The sequence below is a fragment of the Protopterus annectens genome, chromosome 5.part0 (assembly GCF_019279795.1).
Source record: "Protopterus annectens isolate FY-2018-M chromosome 5.part0, PAN1.0, whole genome shotgun sequence".
Classification (NCBI taxonomy): Eukaryota; Metazoa; Chordata; order Ceratodontiformes; family Protopteridae; genus Protopterus; species Protopterus annectens.
In genome coordinates this window covers 1840320555-1840343853 of record NC_056735.1, presented here as the reverse complement: position 1 = coordinate 1840343853, position 23299 = coordinate 1840320555, and the positions used below count along the sequence as shown (strand labels likewise).

The following is a 23299-nucleotide window of genomic DNA, read 5'->3' as shown; positions in this document are numbered from 1 at the left end:
TCAACTGAAGTAGAGCATGGTTTGAGTTTGGGTACTTTTATATAGGATGTGTGCTCAGGTTTGAAAGTGGATGTGTTGATACATAGCTGTTGGGCAGGGTTGGGATTAGCTGCTGGAGAATCCTTCGTTAGAGATGTTATGCTTTCTATGAAGTAAGAGTTGTACAAGAGCATTGCAATTTCAAGTGATAAGTTATTGGGAGAGAGGTTAGTATTGAAATTTTGGCTAGGATGCAAGATTTCTTTAATGGCTACCCAGAATTTTATAGCAGTTGCATTTACTGCCATTCTGAAAATTGCTGTAGTATAGTTTTTTGTCTTCATTTATTTGCTTTTAGTACGATAGAGAAGCATTCTGAAGTTTTCAAGATATTGTGGTGTTTTACATTTTTCACAAACTGTGTACTGGTACTGGGAAAATACAAACAGGATCCATGAAAACCTGTGTGAAACTGCAGGAACCAAATTATCCAAGGTCTTCCAGAAAAAAACACAAAATTCCAATTCCAAACCACAATTTATTTCAAAGTTAAGCACTTTTGTCTTTGTTAAGAATTCCTCAGAACTGAAAATCAAATATGCACACTTTAAATACACCAATAAAATGAAATAAAATCTCTGATGTCACTAATTACTTCATTTCACCCTATTAACCGAAAATTCTTAAATTTGTATAAAAAACCCTCTATTTTTGTGTGTGTGTGTGTGTGTGTGTGTGTATATATATATATATATATATATATATATATATATATATATATATATATATAGGTCCCATTCCCATTGTTGACGCTGCAAAATGCCGACATTCATATGGCCGAGACCATATGATCGAAATTTGCAATGTCGACACTGCAGAACCGGCATCTCAGTACAATGTGGAATGGAAAGATTTCCATTCCTGCACTGTGGTACAATCTCATAGTTGGTATATTTAAGTTACCAGGGGTGTGGGGGGCTGAGTCCCCCATGGGGAGATGCAGGCGGTCTTGCCCCCCTACTAGCAATGTGTTAGTATTTTGTAGTGTTTTTATTTATTTTTTTTAGATGTTCGAAATTCCGAATGTCGATCATATGGTCTTAGCCATATGACTGTCGACATTTTGGTTTTTTGATCCTCCAATGGTAACCCATATGTATGTATATGTGTGTGTGTGTGTGTTGTGTGTGTGTGTGTGTGTGTATATATATATATATATATATATATATATATATATATAGATATATATATATATATATATATATATATATATTTGTGTGTGTAAATAAAAAAATGTATATCTGTATTTATACTGAGGCATGTATTAGACAGGAAAAATATATACAGTGGATATAAAAAGTGTGCACACCCCTGTTAAAATGCCAGTTTTTTGCGATATAAAAAAATGAGATCGCAATAAATCATTTCAAAACTTTTCCCACCTTTAATGTGACCTATAACTTGTACAATTCAATTGAAAAACAAACAGATGCGTTAGGGAAAAAATATAAAAAATAAAAAACGTACAATAAGCTGGTTGCATAAGTGTGCACACTCTTAAACTAATACTTTGTGGAAGCACCTTTTGGTTTAATTACAGCATTCAGTCTTCTTGGGTACACACTTCCATCAATTAAAGAGAATCTGATTTAACCCCAAATAAAGTTCAGCTGTCCTAGTAGGATTTTTCTGGCATTTACTCAGTTGCTGCTACAGCAAAAGCCATGGTTCGCAGAGAGCTTACAAAGCATCAAAGGGATCTCATTGTTGAAAGGTATCAGTCAGGAGAAGGTTACAAAAAAATTTCCACAGCATTGGCTATACCATGGAACACCGTGAATGCAGTCATCAAAAAGTGGAGAAAATATGGGACAACAGTGACATTGCAAAGAACTGGACGTCCCTCCAAAATTGATAAAAATATAAGACACAAACTAGGGAGGCTGCCAAGAGACCTGCAGCAACACTGAAGGAGCTGCAGGAATTTCTGGCAAGTACTGGTTGTGTACTACATGTGACAACAATCTCCCCTATTCTCCATATGTCTGGGCTATGGGGTATGGTTGCAAGGTGGAAGCATTTTCTTACAGTGATAAACATTGAGGCCCAGCTAAAATTTGCAAAACAATACATCAGGTCTCCCAAAAGCATGTGGGAATGTGTGTTATGGTCTGATGAGATCAAGGTTGAACATTTTGGCCACAATTCCAAAAGGTACGTTTGGCGCAAAAACAACACTTTGCATCACCAAAAGAATACCATCCCCACGGTGAAGCATGGTGGTGACAGTATCGTGCTTTAGGGTTGCATTTCTTCAGCTAGAATTGTGGCTTTATTCAAGGTGGAGGGAATTATGAACAGTTCCAAATAAGTCACTTGTGGCCCTAGGGGTCTGCTAGAAAGCTTAAGGTGAAGAGGAATTTCACCTTTCAGCACAACAATGACCCCAAATATACATCCAAATCAATAAAAGAATGGCTTCACCAGAAGAAAATTAAAGTTTTGGAGTGACCCAGCCAGAGCCCAAACCTAAATCCAATAGAAAATCTGTGGGGATGACCTGAAGAGGGCTGTGCCCAAGAGATGCCCTCGCAATCTGACAGATTTGGAGAACTTTTGCAAGGAAGAGTGGGCAAATATTGCCAAATCAAGATGTGCCATGCAGATAGACTCCTACCCCAGAAGACTGAATGCTGTAATTAAATCAAAAGGTGCTTCAACAGAGTATTAGTTTAACTGTGTGCACACTTATGCATCTAGCTTATTGTACGTTTTTTATTTTTTATATTTTTTCCCCCTAACAGATTTGTTTGTTTTTCAGTTGAATTGTACAGGTTATAGGTCACATTAAAGGTGGGAAAAGTTTTGGAATGGTTTATTGTGATCTCATTTTTTTTTATATCACAAAAACCTGGCATTTTAACAGGTGTATGTACACTTTTTATATCCATATCAAAACACTTGAAAATTACACCTCCAAATGTCTCAATTTCAAAAGAGTTAATGGAGCAGCATTCATTAAGTCCAGGAGAGTTCATGGCATTCAATATTAGCTTCTATTTTAACTCACACTTATGCAGGTTTCTTCTACAATGAACCTCCTTTGATCTTTTACTACCTGTTCCATAACTATAAAATTAAATGTATGTGTTGTGCACTCATTAATATGTCTGAATAAGGCATAAGTACTCTTACCCTTTTTAATGTCCATTACATGCTCATAAACCCTCTCTCTTATTTTTGTAGAAGTTTTTCCTACATAAAATGCTGGACATAATTTGCACATTGCAATATATATTACTCAGGAGGAGTCACAGTTATAATGCCCCAACAATTTAAATATGTTACCACTGATGTTAATCTTATCATTATGTAGGGGCAGTGAGAACAGTGTCCACATTTAAACATACCCAATTGTTTTAACCACTTTTTTTACTCCGTACTATTTGCTTGCTAGATCTGCCCAGTCTAAATATCACATGGGGCTAATCCCCCACCATCCTGAGAATATGGTTGTCAACTTTGAATACCATCCAATTCTTTCAGAGCACCCCAAAAGTATTGTAACTATCTAAAGTGAAGGTATATATATATATATATATATATATATATATATATATATATATGATTTGGTCTCCTTAGTTCTTTCATTTTGGTTTTGGTTAATAACCTCTAACTCAGTGCAGTTCTCGTCATGAGCGTCCTCAGAAATCTCACTTCTTAGTAATAGTTTATACAAAGCTTGAAGTCTTCTTTGAAAAACTTCTGCCTTAATTTCATCCAAACATTCTTGTGGGTAACCCCTTTCCAAAAACATATCTATTATATTCCCACATTCTTGCATAAATAAATTGGCATTGGATATCATCCTGGCTACCCTTACCAACTTGCTCTTTAACAATGGCCTTTTTCTGATATCTCGGGTGGCAGCTATTGAAATGGAGAATTGTTCAAGAAAAAGTAGGTTTACTGTATATGGTGGACATAAACCTTTTTGTGCTCTATTTTTAGTCAACTCCATATCCAATAAACAATTTTTCTGAGTTATAATAATGGGAGAAACTCAAAAATTCTTTAGTATTTTCAATATAATTAAAACGTTCCATCAATCTATTTTCAGTGTCTGTCCATAAAATAAAGACATCGTCTAAAAAAACAAGTACAAGCCCAAAATGTAGCAAATGCACTATTGAAAATATATTCCAATTCCCAATGAACCATAACTAAATTGGAAAAATTGGGGACACATGCCCCCATAGCCACACCTTAATTTGCGTAAAATACTGCCTTCAAAACGTAATTTGTTGGAAAGAACAATAATAATGAGACTGGAGACTAGCTTTACATCTTCAAAATTCAATTCACCTATATAAATCAACATTTCTTCAAAGATTTTCAACATCTCATTATGGGGCATAACAGAATAAAGATTGCTGACATCCAAGGTAACAAACAAAACATTATCGTTCTATTCTAGTTCATTCATCTTGTTTAACAATTGCCAGGAACCTCTACATATTTGTGGAATTTTCTGGATAGAGCCTTTTGTTTTTAAATCAATTTTGCCATATAGTATGTCTTAGACATATTTGAATCCACTATCTGCCTTAATGGAGGGTTACTGAAAGTTTTATGAATTTTTGGAATACCAAATATCCATGATATAACTGGATCAGGGTTTTCTAGAAGTATATATTCTTCCCTCGTTATCTGATCCTCTTGTAATAAATCAAAAATTCCGTGTCTTTTTTATGAAAAGTAGTAATAATTTCATTTTTTGATATTTTTTCATATTCCTGACCTAATAGCAGCTCATTCATTCTGTTGATATAATCCACCCTACTCATTATAACGAGTCCTCCCCCCTTATCTAGTTTCATAACTCTTACACTATAATCATTATACATGTCTTTAAGATGCTTTGATTCAACTCTAGATAAATTGTAATACTTCCTATTAACTAGTTTCAAAAGAATGTTATGGATTTCTACTTCAGATATTTTTTCAAAACAATTTTCAGTGTGATGGGGGGGTTAAACAAGCATGGCTTGTGTAATGCATTAAAATTAGGTGCACTACTGTTAAATTAAAACCTGCCATTTGGTTTAACAATGTGTGTGTACATTTTAATATTGATAAGACAATCAGCAACTCTTGTTCATCTAGCTGGTATAAAACTGAGCCCTTTTGCTAAAACGTCAGCATGATGAATCATAATTTCTTTATTAGAAAAATTATATAATTTAAAGTCACTTGAGTTGATTACCAAGTCTGGATGTCCTGTAATTGGCTCCTCTACAGTTCCTACTGCCGATTTTTGTAATTCCTCTGATAAAAATGTTTGGGTTTGGCTCATTGTCTTGTAAACCTGTCCTTGTTCTCCTGAATCACATCCCATTGTAGCCGTTTCTGCTGTATCCTCTTGGATCTCAGGATAGTGGCTGGTTCTAAAGGGGTGGACACTAAACTGGGGTTATTTATAGTGTCATAATGATCAATTCCTGCTCTCTTCTGATAGGTTCACACTCGTAAACAATTAATTTCATTTCTGGATAGGTGGATTTGGGTATGCAAAGTTCTTACTATAATCTTCCATGTCTCTTCAGAACTTTCTGAATTTTCTGGTGCAAAATATCCTCACATAAAACATCCACCTTTGAAAAAATGTTACTGTAATTGGTCTCAGTGTTCGAACATCACTTCGTTCAGTAATGAGGTGTTTAATGTATCTAATTCTGCAGACATATGTTGTATACTGTGATCATTATGTTTGACCAGGCACCTCAAAATATCTATACCAGCTTTGTTGAAAATGTTAATCAGGTCATTATACAATTCCGTACCCTTTTGCACACCATTCGGAAACTTCTAAAATCAGAGACCCTTTGGAACCATATTTGCTGAAATGTTCTTAATCAATTAACTGTTTTCTAGTTGCAGTTTTTTTTTTAATTAGTAAGCTTTTTTTCTCTAAATGAAAGAGTTGTTCTCCAATAGTTTGACTTTTTCTACACTGGATATATCAGTCTCAACATTCCCAGTGTTAATTTCAGATTTATTTGTTTTCCATATTTGGAAATCCAGCCAAGAGCCTGGCTGAATTGAAGGTAAGGCTTCATCAGGTGTTTGCTGAGTTAATGTTAAACTGATGCTGCCACCACAACTGTTAACCACTTCACGATACAAATGTTAGGATGCAACTTGCATCCCCTTATTCCTTAATTGCATGTAGACCTTTCTTAATAACAGTCAATTCCCCATTATTAGAATTATAACTGGAGATAATATCTTGCTGCTACTCCAACCCCAGAGGACATAAATCACAAACCATGTGCTGGTACAGGAAAATACAAACCATGAAAACCTGTGTGAAGCTGCAGGAATTATCTAACGTCTTCCAGAAAAAGCAGAAAATTTCAATTCCAAATCACAATTTATTTCAAAGTTAAGCGATTTTGTCTTTAAGACTTCCTCAGAATTAAAAATCAAATGTAATGCACACTTTAAATACACCAGTTAGGTTACTTCCAACCAATAAAATGAAATAAAATCTCTGTCACTAATTACTTCATTGCACCCTATTAATTTAAAATTCTTAAAAAAACAAGTTTGTATAAAAAACTCCCTCTCCCTCTCTCTCTGTGTGTGTGTGTGTATATATATATATATATATATATATATATGTAAATAAAAATGTATATATACTGAGGCAGATATTAAACAGATATTAAAAAAGTATATATATCAAAACATTTGAAAATAACACCTCTAAATGTCTCTATTTCAAAACAGAGTTAATGACAAAATTCTCAGTGAGATTTGGGTTTTGTGGCAGAGCTCTTGCAGTAGTATGGTTAGATGTAGTGACCAAAGGCTCTGCACTGTGAAGGAAGGTAATGACTGAATGGGAGAGGAGACTGCTAATCACATCCCCAGGTTGTCTTGGCCTTAGGGATTTATCACTGTATGCTATTGGAGTGGCTTCTGTGCAGTGTTTTTTTCAAAAATGTTGGAGTAAATTGTTGTAACTAGGGAAATGATCCTTTTGAGTTGGGACGTAGGCTCTAAATTGCCTAAACATAAAGCCTTACTAAGTTTAATGCTACTAGCTGTCAAAAAACACTTGGCTAGAAAATGGAAATCAAAATCTAAACCAAACTGTATTTGAAGTACTGAATATTGTAAATGAAGTAAAAGAAAACTGAATAGTACATGCTTTGCTTTCTTTTATATTAATGTATAGGTAACTCTATCACTGTTTTAGTTGTGATTTAATAAAGATATTTCCCCCACAGTGCCAGCTGTTGTTTATAAAAATAACTTTGCTGTAATGACATAAGTGCTGCACAGAAGGAGATGCATAACTGGTGACGCCTAAGACCAGTAGTGTGTATGATACTATTGTCGCAGAGGCTGCCTGTCTGTGAAGCTGGTGACGGTAGGGAAAATCAACACAGGGATCACTGTGTGGCTGAGTTACTGGCAGAACTGTAACACAGAGGTTCAAGGCTTATATTTTCTGCTTTACAGGTCCATATTGCAGTCTGTTAGTACACATGGAATTTGCATGTTCTCCCTATAAAACATGGTAGCTTACCGGTTTCTGTAAACTATTTGTATATGTTGTATTTTCTTATCTTGTCCTACCAGCTAGTGCTAAATTACCATTCTCCTGGGTTGTTTCATATATAGACAATAGTTACATATAAACAAAACACTTAGTAAAAATTCAAAGAAATGCCTTAAACCTCTTGTAATGGAAGTCAATGGGATATATGCTAATTAACCCTTAAGGATGTAACAGTGTTTTAAAAGTATAAGGTCATGGGCATTCAGATGCTATGTAGCTGTTCAGATGAACTGCGTGAGACAGTATGTAGAAGAGGAGGGTTTACTATCTACAATTATACAGACCGACTTATTACTGGAAAGTATTTTAGCCTTTTGTCAAAAGGGGTGAAATTTGTCCCAGAAAGGAAAGGTAATTTATTGGATAGCATTTTTGCGCTGAAACTTTGTTAGGAAAACTCAACCTTGATATTCTTTTCACTGAATAAGATGATGTGTTGACATCAGCACCCATGGAAAATTTATTAAGAACAGATAGTGTTAGTAGTGTAATGTGTAAGAAAGAGTGTATATAATCCTCCACTACACCCATTGTTGGATACTTATGAAAAACTGGTACTGGAAGATATATCTGATATGCATGCAAATAAAAGGGATATTCCTTGTAATCTTACTAAACAAGAACATGATTTATTATTAGATTTAAGGAAAGATAAATCCCTTCGCATAATGACCCCAGATAAGGGTGGGGGTATAGTCTTGTATAGATCAATGGACTACTCTAATGTAATGCAAAATCTTTTATTTGATGCATCCACTTATGTATGTGTAGCCAAAAATCAGATAAATATATCATATACACGTATAGATTCATGTTTGGAGGGATATTCAATGATAAGAGAATAAGACCCTGAGTTGTATAATTTTTTTTACTTAAGATCCAGTTATTCCCATTTTTTTCGGGATTCCCAAGATCCATAAAAATGTATTAACGCCACCTTTTAGACCTATAGTAGCAGCCAGTGGTTCAAAAACCCACCCACTGGCAGTATTTGTAGATACTTCAGTGCAACATATTATGGGTAAAGTACAACATATTATGGGGTAAAGTACAACATCTCGTGAAGGATTTATGGGAGTTCTTGGGGCTTTTGAAACAAGAATTATGGAACAAGGATTTAATTTTTTTAACAGTTGATGTAAAAGACCTCTTCACTGTTCTACCTAAAGAGGAGGGTAGTACTTTATTCGAGGAAACATTGTTTGGTTTTTCAGATCTTACCCATGAACAAGTTACTCTGATAAGTGAGATTATGAATTTAATACTTGAAAATAATTTATTTTATTTCGAAGGAGAATATTACCAACAAATCAGGGGTGTAGCTATGTGGGTGGCATGTGCCCCCATATATGCAAACCTGGTTCTCCTGGGACGGGAGACCAATTATGTAATAGATGGCCCTTTCTGGCATTGGATAAAAATGTATGCAAGATTTTTGGATGATATTTTTATCTTGTGGGATGGGCCAGAGGAAGAAATAGAGATGTTTGACATATATGAACCAAACCACAGATTTCCTTGAATTTACTTATAATAGAAAGGAATTAATTATTTGGATACATATATTTCTCATGATAAAAGTGGATTTAAATCAGTGATTTATAGGAAGGATACTTTCTGTAATGGATATTTGCACTTTCAAAGTACTCGTCTGTTAGCACAAAAAAGTATCATTAAAGGGCAAGCTGTTAGAATAGCCCATATGACTTTACACCTGGAAGATGTGAAAGCAGAGTTTGATAAAATATACATATTCCATGAAAGAGGGTACCCCCCAGACCCTAATAAAAGATGTTTTGGATGAGGTCTATGCAGAGTGGGGTGTTGTATATAAACCATTATTGGGTGATGGGTTGGTCACTAGTAAGGCTATGAGCTCTGGTCATAAAAAGGAGGTTACATATGAAAAGGCTTGTGTGCTACAATATAATCATCTTTCAGATGAAATTAAGGGAGAATTTAGAGCTAATTGGAATATCTTTAGGAGAAACCATGATATTCTAAAAAGAGTGAGTAGTACACCAAGGATGTAAATAGTACAAGACCTAATTTTAAACACTTCTTTGAGAATAAGGTAGATCCTATAGATATGATATCTGTAGGTACACACCCTTGTGGAATGTACAGTCAATGCCCATATATTAATAAAGAAAACATAATTTCCCTGAATAATAAACTGCGTAGTCAGGTGCTATTCCAGAAAGGGAATTGTTTGACAAGTAGAATAGTATATTTGGCAATATGTTCATCATCCCAACACTTTTATGTAGGTAAAACAGAACGTCATTTGAAGAACAGGACATATAGAATAGCCCATATGACTTCACACCTGGAAGATGTGAAAGCAGAGTTTGATAAAATATCATACATGTTCCAGGATAGAGGGTACCCCCAGGCCCTAATAAAAGATGGCGTAAGCCATGTAACCTTGCTGGCTAGGCTTACATAGGCCCTTGGGCTGATAGCCTAGTACCTATCTATGAACCTATAAATTATATCAAAAATAAAAAAGTTTATAATGCTGTATACAGACATGTTCGTTTGCCAAAATTTTGATAAATTCATGATTGGTATGCTAGAAATAGTTAAAATACAACCGGGGGAGGGAGGGGGGTGAGAAAAAGAAGGAAACTGAATGGCAGTATAAGTTGGCTGCTATGTTTCCACCAGGCTTAAATGATTTTATATTTATTGCACCCTTACTACATGAAAGGGCTAGTCAAATATAATTTATTTTATATCAGAGTATATTTAGTGGGATATACATTTATGCTTGTAATATTATGATGTGTGTGTGTGTGTGTGTATATATATATATATATATATATATATATATATATATATATATAATACTATTTTTTAGTAAAAGAAAGGTAATTTTAGGAAGAAATGTGATTTTTGTAATGGTGTCTTTAAATATTGATTATTGTTGTCATGGGATCTTTATTTTTAACTGACAAGGTTATTTAAATGCTTTTGGCTTTTGTATGACTGTATTCTGACGACGTCTTACTTGATATGAGATGAAAGCGCTAAATACTGTGTGTAATTATTAAATATTTAATTCGCAGCTGGTGGTGTGCTGTTTTGGAACCAACTATTATTATTATTATTTTTACATGCATTTATGTTCAGTAATATGGGGTTACAAAAGCTACAACCTGCACCACGTGTATGTATGTGCATTATTTGTTGGGTATGATTGATATGTAGCTGTCTGTGTCCATCATGGTGACTGGAATCACAAATGTAATCTGCATTATCTTTATATATTCACAACTTCCACAGGACACCGGTTCAGAACATGCCCGATTATAGTGGCATTGTGCGTGTGGCAGTCTTATGACATGGTGGCAGTGTCAGCTCACTAACAGTGGAGGGCACACTCACTGCTCAGGTGACTGTGGTGGGTATGATGAACATCTAGCTTCTTCAGGAGAAGGTTGTCCCATCCATGTCAACCCCAACCTTGCTATACAGGTGTTACTACCACAGATGACATCAATAAGCCATATACTGCCTTTGAGGTGCATATACCCACAAAGGGGAGAGGTGTGTAGGTGGTAGTCATAGCTACACTTTAGGATTTTCCCAAATCTGTTACTTGTGACATCAATCAGTAGATGTGCACTTCAGTGATCCAGACAAAGATGGGCCAGTACTCGCACCATGTTTGAGATAGTGATTGTGCTGTAAGACTTGTGTGAGGATCTCAGGATATTCTGAAATGCCTGCAGACAGATATAGCATGTGGAGACCTGTCGAGGTTAGTGGTGGCCCAGATGCAGCCATTGGTGAATCCATGAAAATGTAGACAAATGGCAGCCATGGCCATGTTAGGGGATGGATGCACACTATGTGATCACATACCAAGCTTATGTAGATGACACACACACGCCATTCCAGGAACAGCTTCAGTGTCTATACTGTCCATGGCTACCTCCACCTATGGGTATGCAGACTCCTGTGGACATGGCTGATACTTTTCCAGCTTCATTGTTGGCACACTCCACTGGTCAAGTCAATCAGGACCTTGCAGTTCAGTGCCATCACACTCCCCTGTAGCTATACCATGAGCAACATCTACCTGTGCCTCTTCAATAGGTCATGGATGCCAGCATTCTGATCGAACACCATACTGTGGACTATGGTGGGGTTCCCTATATGCACCTAATGGGTACTCCATCCCGACTGCAGGCAGTTCCTGCAGTGACTCCTCACTCAACAACTTCTCCACTGGTGTGTTAGGCAGTGCTGTGGTGTCACCATATTGCAACTGGTTTCATAACACCATGGTATGAAGCATATTGCAGACCACAGATGATATGATACAGGTCTCCGGAGCATACTGCAGTGTACCACATGATGCATCCAAGCAGAGTAAGTGGATCTTCATCAGTCAGACATGTTCAAATATGATGAATGTCTGCAGCAGTACAGTGCTGTATGACATCACCATGGGATGGAGATTGTGGATGAGAGTAATTAGCCATGGATCCAAAGATGCATCATACATCCACCTGCAAGACACAACACTGGATATGTGAGTGTTCTGTTGCCTACATCCCTGGGACAAAATTAGTCTGAGCTCTATGGGTGGCAATATGTGCATCTGCCAACTAGATGACCCTGCTGAAAGTCACCCCACACAAAATGCTAGTATAGGTCACAAGAGAGCCAGGTGTGGGAATCATGGCAGCTACGTGGATGGTGCACAGACACATTATATATGTGTCTTGTACACTGTGGTTAATGGGATGGAAGCCCTTCTGGTTGTTATACTGGATGTCATGTGGATCAGTTGGGACCCTAATAATTTGGTGCATTCAGTTGTCCCCAGGATCTCATGGAAAAGGACTATGTCTTAGAATGCCTGTACAATGGTGGTTCTTTTTTGCAGTCCATGTAAACCAAATATACTCCTCCACATACTGCAGCATCACTTCTAGGAGCTGGTATAGGATTTGCAAGGTCGACACCTGTAAAACCCATGACACATCTTCTTTCAGATGTAGAAAGATCCCCATAGCAAGGATATTTAATACTGCACAATTCTGTATGTCCACTGCGCTAGGCAGTCCATGCATCCTCCTTGATTCTGTGTGATGACAGAATGTCTACTATCTTACGTTTGATGCTTTTGTCCTTATCTTAGTGGAAAGAACTGTCCCAGCCATCATGACGATGGCATTTCAGATGCTAATAGAATCTTCTGTGATGCAAGGGGTGCTAAAATATTACCTTGGAATCACTTAAACATGCTACCAGCTACAGCAAAACTTACTGTTAGCACCTTAACATCTTGGCATGAAGAGTTCCCTATTTCAGTGAAAATGATGGTATTCAGAGTAACTGATCACCATGGCTTATCTCAGTAATTTGGTTTCTGAATCATGCATTCATGATTGATATTGTTTACATTTGTGGTTGCACTCCGCTTGTAAATACTCATTTGCATGTCTTTTTACAGTCATTTGTATGCAGTATATACAGTACTATTTTCCCCACTAGTATGGTCACACTGTGTATCTGACTCACCCCCTCCCTTTGCATCATTGGCCATCACTTTGTTTCATGTAACGCAATATTCTATTTGTGTCTGAATGCTGTCATGTAGTTTAGAGTCTGTCATGCTGCAGAACTGTTTAACAAAGTCTAAACAGGTTGGAACATAGAACAATACTAGCTAAGTGATTGCAGGGACCATAACAGGTCTAACCATATGCAACTTAAGCAGGTGCATTTAAATGTTCTTGCCACCCTTTACAAGTAGGAATTGGGAGCACCTCCCAAATTGTGCAGGGTTGTAGATGGTAACCCTGGTGTAAATTTATGTCTGACAAACAAATCGTCATGATTAGCCATAAAGGCAGAGAAAGCAGTACTTTGGTTGACCTCTTTTGATAATTTACTCCATAGGCCAGGAATACATCAAGTTATAAATCTATCCCTCCAGCGAGTTTTGTTTATTTCTTGGTTTACTTTAAATCCCTAGTATAGTTGTGCGGTGGTGGTGCTGCGGTAGCATTGTCGCCTCACAGTAAGACGTTGTTCGATTCTCAGCTAAAGCGTCTTCTGTGTGGAGATGTGTGTGAATGGGAATACCTTCGTTGAAGGTTGTGCATCAGAGCTGGCAACTCGGCACATAAAAATCTACTGCCAATCATTAGTGGACCGGAGTTCCGCTGTGGCGACCCCTAACCGGGAAAAGCCGAAAGACACAACTTTAAATCCCTAGTATGGGTGTGTGTAGAGCCACTAGTTTTGTGAAGAAATAGGAAGTAAAATAAGATTTGGTTTTCATAGCTCAAAAAGTGAGGTACAGGTTACCTCAGAGCAGCCAGTAGGCTACTGAGACTAAGGATAGTTCTTGTCTGTCCGGAGAGTTGAAGGATTTAAGGCCTTTATTTATTTAGTTTTTTATTTTATTTATTTTTACGTTATTTGGGGCTTTTCCAGTTTAGTGATGAGCTTGAATATAAACATACCAGTGGAAGACTGAAAGAAAAAAAAATCCAAACCCTGCAGGACCTGAATACACAACTTTCATAACCTGTAACTTTCGATACATTGCATTTACATGGTAAGCTACAGGAGCAGTTGCATAAAACAGTAGCATTCTAACACAGTACTGTACTGGTAGCAATTCCCTCTCCATCTGCTAAACGGCGTGCTGTCAAGTGAAGTAAGGTGCAACAATCATTAAAAATATATATTTTTCACTTAATACATTGTTGTAAGGCAGTCCGAATATTTCTTTCAAGTATTTGTAAGATGTGTAACACTTTTGTTAATAAAACAAGACAAGAAATGTATAATGTTTCTACAGCTGATGGAACGTATCAGGTGAAGAATATGTATGAAGGTGAAGTTAGCTTTGTTTGGTGTTGGAAGTATGTAGTAGTATTATCAAAACTTAAATATACAGATGCAGATCATTAATTTTAATGACTGCACATAGCTGAAATCTAGAAGACTATTGAATATGTTTAACTGAATGTTTTATAATGAAATCTATAGCAGTGTCAGTAGGAGTCATGACAGTGAAACGGTTTTAGTTCTTGCAGCAAAAGCTGTATTTGGAAGACACTTTTTTGAGGATAAAGTGCAACAGGCATTTTGCAGTGTGTGTGTGTATACACGCACACATATATTGTTTTCTGCTCATTTTAGTGACCAAAATAGAGTGACACATTGTATACTATGATGGCTTTCTGGTGTGATTTGTTAGCAAACATCACTGTTGATTTATAGCATTTGTCTCTAACTGCTTGATATGTTGCAACTGAGTGACAGTCTACTGTACTGAGTAATGGAACAAGCTGCATCCTGCGCTTCAGATGTTTTAAGTCATACATCTTTATCATATGTATTGTCTAAATTTTATATAAGTTGCTTAATTGTGACAAAGTTTTTCAGTTGCGTTTTAAAATAGTTTTGTAGGTATATCCCAGTAATAGAGAATGATGAATAGAATGTTAGCCTCTTTTGTGATGCAGGTGCAAGGGAGCTAGGAGGCATATGTAACTAAATTAAGTTGAATTTTTCAGAGTGAAAATTTCAGAATTAAAAGCATTTTATGACTGAAAAAATGTTTCACAATTTGTCAGCTGCAGCTGTTGGAAGTAGGCTTCTGGGCTGAAGCCCATCAAAATGAAAAATTTAAATGACTTTATAATGTATATTTAGTTTAACTGTTTACTTAAAAATCAACTTTCCCATTTCAGGACTCTGCAGTAGCATAGGAATAGTTTGATTTCTTAAAAAAATATATTTTCTCTGCCTGTCTGTTTTCAAAGTATTGGGGGGGTTGCAGTAGATTACATTTTATGCATCTGACAACAGTGAGCTGAAATACTTTGTTGTGGCCATTATTTTATGTATTTATTCAAGTGTTTTCAATCACGTGATCTCTTTCTGTCCTGCCACTTTGCTCGTTAAAAAAGTCCATTTTGCAAATATGTACATTGTGTACAGCTCTCACTGTTTTAACATTACCTTTATTTAACATACCTTTTATATCTCTCTCACCTGTCCTCCTCAATTTGTTTGATAAAAATTCATATGGTCATTATATACATTGTGTACTTGAACAAATGCTTGCTAGCTTCTGTCTTCATAAAACATTTTAAACAGTTTTTTGGATATTCCTTTTGAGCATTAAACATATATTTATCTTGTTTTTCTATTTTATTAATGACTGCAGTTGTGGATCTTTTCTCTAGACCTTTGCTAAAAAGGGGCTATTATACCTCATTTGGATAATCGCAATTAACAAATGGAAATTAAAGACATGGGAAATATTTGTTTCATTTTTGTTGGCAACTCACAACTGACTTAGTGGTTTATCACAGTAATGTTCATGAAATTTTCTGAGGAAATTTTTCTCTTTCTATTTTAGTACAGATTATTATTTTTGTGTACATTCATGTTTTTCTTCTGTCTGTGTAATCCAGTATCACCCTTGTACTACTGCTGTATAACACAGTTCTCATATTCCTAAGGGATGGATGGCTGCTCGTTGAAAGCCACACTTTATGGCATTTGTCCACAGTGAACTATCCCTCACCCACTATTTCTTGACTTTTCATTTCCATGTACATTTGTAAGTGTTTCACTTTCATTACATGCTTCAAGTTGTATGACAAAAACTGATTAATAAGCTGTTTGTATAGTAGTGTATGTAGCATACATTGTGTGATCAGTAGAGACTGCAAAAGGAACAGTTGTATGAGCTGTAGCATATGTTTCTTTACACAGATGAATTCACAAACTAGAAGATAAAAAATTAAAAAAAAAATGGAGCCAAAGGTGAAGTTAGCTGTAGTACTTTGAACTTTACTGGTGCTTCTGGTACCATGGTCAAATTGCCTTCAAGGAATAACTTCTGCACCATTGTGCAGCCTTTTAAATATAAACATTTTCACACATTGTGATTAAATAATTAACACCATTACAACAATTACACAGTTCCCATACAGCAAAGTAAAAACACCAAAAACCTTGCTGCTATCCAAATTGAAACCATCGCACAATATTTTCATTCAGCATCTTTACCTTATAAAAATTAAACATTAGGATTTATATCTAAATTCATATCATTAGGTTGCAAGGTACTGTAGTAGTTAATCTGGTTTCCATTTGTAGTAATTTACGTGCAAAGTCGCTCCCCAAATTACTATGGGTTTAGCTAAAACACTGAAAAAAAAAAAGTGCTATCAGATCCCGCATGTACAGAATGGAAATGCTGAGCAACAGGATTATCTAAATTGCACTTTGTAATATCTCCCAAATGCTCTAAAATTCACTTTTTAGCAATTCTCTTTGTTTGTCCCACATACCACTTTGTGGGTGTACATCCACATCCTGTAATGTGTATGACCCCACAAGAACGACAGTCAAAGTGATCAAAGCCTGTATACCTTCTCTCATTAATTGTTACCAGTTAAATCTTTTATTCTTCCACAAACTTTACATCCCCCACAGGGAAAAGAACCTAAATGGACCCGCCCTGCTTGCAGTTTCTTTAAATTCAAGATTTATTTTAAATTCCAAATGAGAAGGTTACCCTTCTAGGAAAAATCTTGCCCAGCACCTCATCCTGATTAATGATGGGCCATATATTATTGACCACCCTTCTCAAGATATCCGAAAAGGGAGAAAATCTACTAAGAAAATAGATATTCTCACTGTTGCCCAATTCATCCCTTGCACCATGCATGTATCCCTTGCTTCTCCAAAAAATAGTCCTGCGCATGTGTCCTCCTTCACCACCCCCCATCAATTTTACCTCTGCCTTTTTTTTATAACAGCCATAGAATGTCTCATACTTAGTAATTTCTTCTTAACTTTACAAAACTCATTTTCCCACTGTGATTTCTCTGACATGTTATCTAAAGTACGTTTTAATTCCCCCATAAGGTAATGAGTTCAATAAATGTGGGGGGTGCATGCTGTTTGCAGAAAGAAAATTATTCACAGCCGTACTTTTCATGTACGGTCTAAATCATACCAGATTATCACTATCAACATACAACTCACTGTAAAGAAACTGCATTACCTGCCTATGTAACTTGTATATAAATTCAAAGCCAAAAAAATTTCTTGCTCAGCTCTTTCAGAAATCTGTCACATTTCCTTGCATCCCCCTTACAGACAAAAATCAAATCATCTGTATATCACTTATAAATGACTACCTGTTGAGAAAAAATGTTTAAGTATAAATAAATTATCAAAATGAGCCATAAAAATAATAGCATATGAGCGGGCATAGAAAGTCCCCATCGCAGTGCCCTCCTTTTGCAAAAATATCTCTCTATCAAAAACAAAATAATAGTGTGTAAGGGAAAACTCCAATAACTGGATTAAAAAGGGCAGGGACCCTCCCCCAACATTTTCTCCACTGCTTCCAAACCCCACCTCTTATTGATACTAGTATATAGGGCTTTCACATCCACATAAGCCCAATATAAATATTTATGCTATTCCAAACCCACAACAATTTTAGAAAACTCACTTGTTTTCTTAATGTGAGAAGGAACCTTAACCAAACATGCCTTTAAATTGTTAACTAAAAAGATGCATACATTTTGTAAATAAGCATTAATACCCAATACAATGGGTCTTCCTGGGGGATTTAACATATCTTTATGAATTTTGGGTATGGAAAAAAATCAAGCATCCCTGGGGTGTGTGATATGTAGCTCCTTGACATCCGAAACCAACAAAAACCCTAAACGCCCCCCCCTCTCTAACAGTTCTAACTAAGCAGACTTGAATTCTGACATGGAATTTTGGAGGAATTTTTAATAATTATTACTATCCGATAACAAATCCCTTACTATTTTGTTGTAACCAGCCTTGGTCATAATCACCCAGTTACCCCTCTTATCTGCTTGGGTGAATGCATAATCCCTGTTGAGTTCACGAAGTTCGTTTAAGGCTAACCATTCCCTCCTACTCAAACTATATTGTCTATCCCGCTTAACAAACTTCCTATATTCATATTCAACCTGCTTGTATAATATTCTTTCAGAACCATTAACTACCGGCAAAGTTTTAGGGGCACAAATGTACTAACGTTGGGAACATAGGGTACAAATAAAACCTGTGAAAAAGTTTTTGGGAAGCACCAAAACCTTCATCACCACCACTGTTATGTACATGAATATCAAACAAATCATTTTCATGCATGGTTTCATTCAAGCATGAATCATCCATTTCCAAAACGTCCGTGGAATTGGTTATTTTCTTGTTACTAAAAACACTTTTAAATGCAATTTTTTACAAAAACATTTAACCTCTAAAAGAAGGTCTGCCAAAGTCTGAATTCATGTGGGGACAAATTTCATCCTCTTTAATAGCAAACTCTTGATGTTTCATTAATAACTATATCAGATAAATTTACAATGTTCGAACTGCTTTCATGACTGTCCCAAGAAGTTTCTACCACATACCTACAAACAGAATGTCCAGAAATGTCCATACTCCTCCTATCAGACTTCAGTTCTTCCTTCCCTTGATTTTTTTGTCCACATCCCTTGGTGTACTGGGAACTCAAATGTTCTGCTAGTATGTACCCTGCTTGCTGGTTGTCTCCCATGTTCAAATTTTCAAACTAAATGCTTTTTTACTGCTAGAAATAGTTTCAACAGATGAAACTGAAGAGTCTCACGATAGACGTGATTTACCTTTGGCTGCACATATATTAGATCTTCCCTTCCTTGGTTTCCATTGCCAGGAAAATATATGGTCATTTTTATAGTCATTGACATCTCGTTCAGGCTTCTTTCTCTTTCTTTCCACAATTTCAGCTTCCACTTTAGTTACTCGAACATTGATGTCTTTCATCTTAGTAAAAAAAGTCTCCGTCTCTTTGATAAGAGACTCCTGTAACTGTATAATATACTTCTGGACTTATGCAACCTTAAATACCTCTTGATAAGCATGTTAAGCCATCCTAACATACACTGCAAGGAAACAGCTTTCTGTTCATTAAAAAGATCTAGTTCATCATCCAAAGACTCAGAAGCAGGCAGCAGATCAACTCTGAAACCTCTGGCAGTGATATTCAAACTGACATACTTCTCAAGCAGTTTGATATCATAAAAAAGCGTAACTTGCTTGACCAACAAACATTCCAACTGCTCACATTTAACTGAATAACCATTCTTGTTGCCCAGAGACCAGGGATCACGAATTGCAAGTTTTTCTTCTCTTTCCTTCCACAGGTCAGCAAAAGAAAACCTGTCCTGTTGGATTTGTGTACGAAACTAATCTGGAACTGCCAAAGCGCCTTCCAAAGACATAACTTCAACAACAGCCACTACACCAACAAATTCACAAACTAGAAAATAAAAAATAAGGAGCCAAAGGCGAAATTAGCTGCAGTACATCAAACTTTACTGGTGCTTCTGGTAGCAATTTGGGGAGTGACTTTGCACATAAATTACTACAAATGGAAACCAGATTTATTATTTATTATAGAACCTTGCAACCTAGTAGTATGAATTTAGATATGAATCTTAATGTTTAATTTTTATAAGGTAAGGAGGTTGAATGAAAATATTACGTGATGGTTTCTATTTGGATGGGAGCAAGCTTTTTGGTATTTTCACTTTTCTGTATGGAATTGTGTAATTGTTGTAATGGGGTTAATTATTTAATCATGATGTGTGAAATTGTTTATATTTAAAAGGCTGCATGATGGTGTAGAAGTTATTCCTTGAAGGCAATATGGCCGAGGTACCAGAAGCACTAGTAAGATTTGATGTATTGCAGCTAACTTTGCCTTTGGCTCCTTTATTTATTTATTTATTTATTGTTAGTTTCTAGTTTGTCTACACATCCACATGTGTGTATACGTAGGGGAGAGAGCGTTTTACATTGGCAGATTATTAGAAATAATGTATGGTTATTTGTAGTCATTTTTCTTTTCTAATACTGTAAGTCTGTAAGGATATGTCAGCAGAGAAATTGAAAGCAGTGCCACTTTAAACTGAATATTTTTCATTTGTAACAGGTGTCGGGAGAAGCAATGGCAGTGACTTGAGTGTGCAGATATTCATGAAAAAACAACTTGTGTTCCAGTGTGCTTGTGCCACCCTGGACAACTGTAAGGTTTGTAAACATTGTGACTTTATTTGTAAACTGAGTGTAATGGAAATACATAAGTCTATAAAAATAATATTTTAGTCATTATTTAACTATTTTGGCATCTTCTGATTTATATTATTCCTTGAGGGAAAATTTTACAAACAGGAAACTTTTTGTTCCAAAAGTCTTCAGATGCCAACTGAGTTATTTACATCAGTGAGCATTTCTTTTCTACATGTTTTTTTTCTGTTAAATGCGATGATTCAGCAAATCACTGTACACACCTGGATACTATAAAAGTATGGTCCTGCACAGGCATATTGTTTTAGCAATAAAAGTATCCATATTAGATAGCCTCAGACCAAGTGTTATGCCTGTCCCAGTCTCTTGATGAGTGATCCAGAAGATATGAGCTTGTGAGAGATTATGTGCCGGACAACACTTCCCCCTACCACCACCACAACCACCATGTCACTTGTTTCACCAGCTAGTATGGAAATATAAAGCTGCTTGTATGAGTCAGTTAAATCTCTTTCAAGAACTGGCACACATCACCTTACTCCACTCCTGCCTTTTAATGTTTAATTACTGCTGATGTTTCATCAAAACCATTTTGAGATGAGTGTTGTATATGGTTGAAAGCAAATGCAGACTTACTTGCTGTAGTTTAGGGAAGGAGCTGGCAGTTGTAAAGAAAGAGGCTTTTATGTATAAGGTTCAAGGGCACTAACATTTATGAACTTCATGTAAACACCTCTCATTTTGAGTTCTGTCCTTTAATCTGTTCCTTCCTGGTAAAGATAATGCTGTTGAAAAGGTTGGCGTCTGGAAGTAAGATCAGTTTCTCAGAGTATGGCCATGTTTGTCTTTCCTGACACAAGAAGACTGAACATCAGGCTGAGCCATAAACTGTAAAACAACTTTGTGTAATACAGAAAGTTCAGAATGCTGATAGTACAGTCCCTTTTACTTTAGCTTCACAAGGGTACCTGTTTTTGCAAAGTAGATATACACAGCTCTCATCCCCTGCAGATTTTTTTTAAGGTTAGGCAGTACTTCATGTGTCCTGTTTATGTTCTGTATGAATTATGTATTTAATTAAATATTAAATTTATTACAGCTTTTCAGAGAAAATGGAAGGATCTTTAACTCGGTATAAAAGGATAACTGTCAGAATGTGAAATCCTTCAAACAGGAACTAACAAATTGCCTTTTTCAGTTATAACATCTGAAAATCAATCAGTGCAACAAAAACATGCACAGGCCTGACCCATAAAATCATTTCCCTAGGTTTCATACTAGACTTCATTCACAGCAAAGTGCTTCTTTCATAGGCTCATAATTTGGCTAGGATTAACAGAGGGCTTGTGCACACGATAAGGTTTTAGGAACACTTTTATATAAGTTAGTTGTATTGATGTAATGCTTATATTTTAGAGGAATTCAGAGGCTGGGTACTTAGACATGGTATTCCACTCTGCCCAGTTATTCACAGACCATGTATGAAGATGAGTTTGAATGGTATGTATGAGAGGCAGATCGAAGTGTAAAGATAACTGCATGATTCAAAGAAGCAAGCAGATAAGATACCTACACAAAATAGCTACTGCAAGTACAGAAACTGGTATGATTGGTAGTCTAGGTTAGTTACGCCACTAAAAACAAGAACACGAGGCTTAACATAAAGCAGGTTTTCAAATGGTAGTAAATGTGAACATAATCCATTTATGTTTGCAGTGGCTTTTTAAACAAGAAACATCTTTATTATATTATCACATATGACATAGGCAGTCTTACATTTATGTAAATGAAAGATCATCCTGACACAAATTTAGTTGCAAACATTATATATTACAAACCACTTTGGCATAATTGTAGTTGCAAACCTTATACATCACTTATAATCTATCCAGTCATTGTCATTCAGACATTGTATAGCTCATTCAAATCCTGACTTCTTTTAAACCTCGTTCCTCCTCTGCATATATTGTTCCCAAAGTTCCATTTTTTTCCTATGTAATTTGCTCCAACCCTTTTCTAAAGACCCCAATTCCAGTTGTTTTATCTCTCAGTATATTCGCTACATCTAGTAAAGTTGGTTTAGACTTTGATTTCCATTTTCTAGTAACTGCTTTTTTGTCAGCCACCATAATTCAACTCAGCAAGGCCTTGCTGTTTGTCTAGGCAATTCTTATTCTGTATCGTAGCTCAAAAAAATAATTTCCTTACAACAGTTTTCTCACCCAGTATCTCTGACAAAGCAGTCTGCAGGAAATCTTTAAAGTTTGCCAACTCATCACACTTTCAGATAATATGTTCCCAGTTACCTCTTTCTTCCCCATCTTATCTCCAGTATTTGCTACCTGAGGAAAAATTCTTTGGAGTCTACTTCAGGTATAAAATATCTATGTAAACACTTCCAAGCAAAGATCCTAAATCATCTAGTCTTTTGGTACATATTTCAGAGTTGTATCCCCCCCATTGTTTTTGTGAATTGCTTATCCAATCTTTCTTCTCAGTCATTTCTAACCTTCTCTGATTCTTATAGTTATCAAGCAGTATTTTATATGCTGAACTAATTATACCTTTTTTAAC

The 23299-nt window shown here is 36.0% G+C and overlaps 1 protein-coding gene across 1 annotated transcript in view; it reads left to right on the top strand.

Annotated features, from left to right (window-relative positions):
* LOC122802423 (phosphatidylinositol 3,4,5-trisphosphate 3-phosphatase TPTE2-like) overlaps nt 1–23299 on the top strand; it is a 1666738-nt gene that overhangs the window by 1436476 nt on the left and 206963 nt on the right. Inside the window, exon 15 of the mRNA XM_044072043.1 lies at nt 20631–20728. Within this exon, the coding sequence (XP_043927978.1) occupies nt 20631–20728 (98 nt within the window). The remainder of the gene's footprint in view (nt 1–20630; nt 20729–23299) is intronic.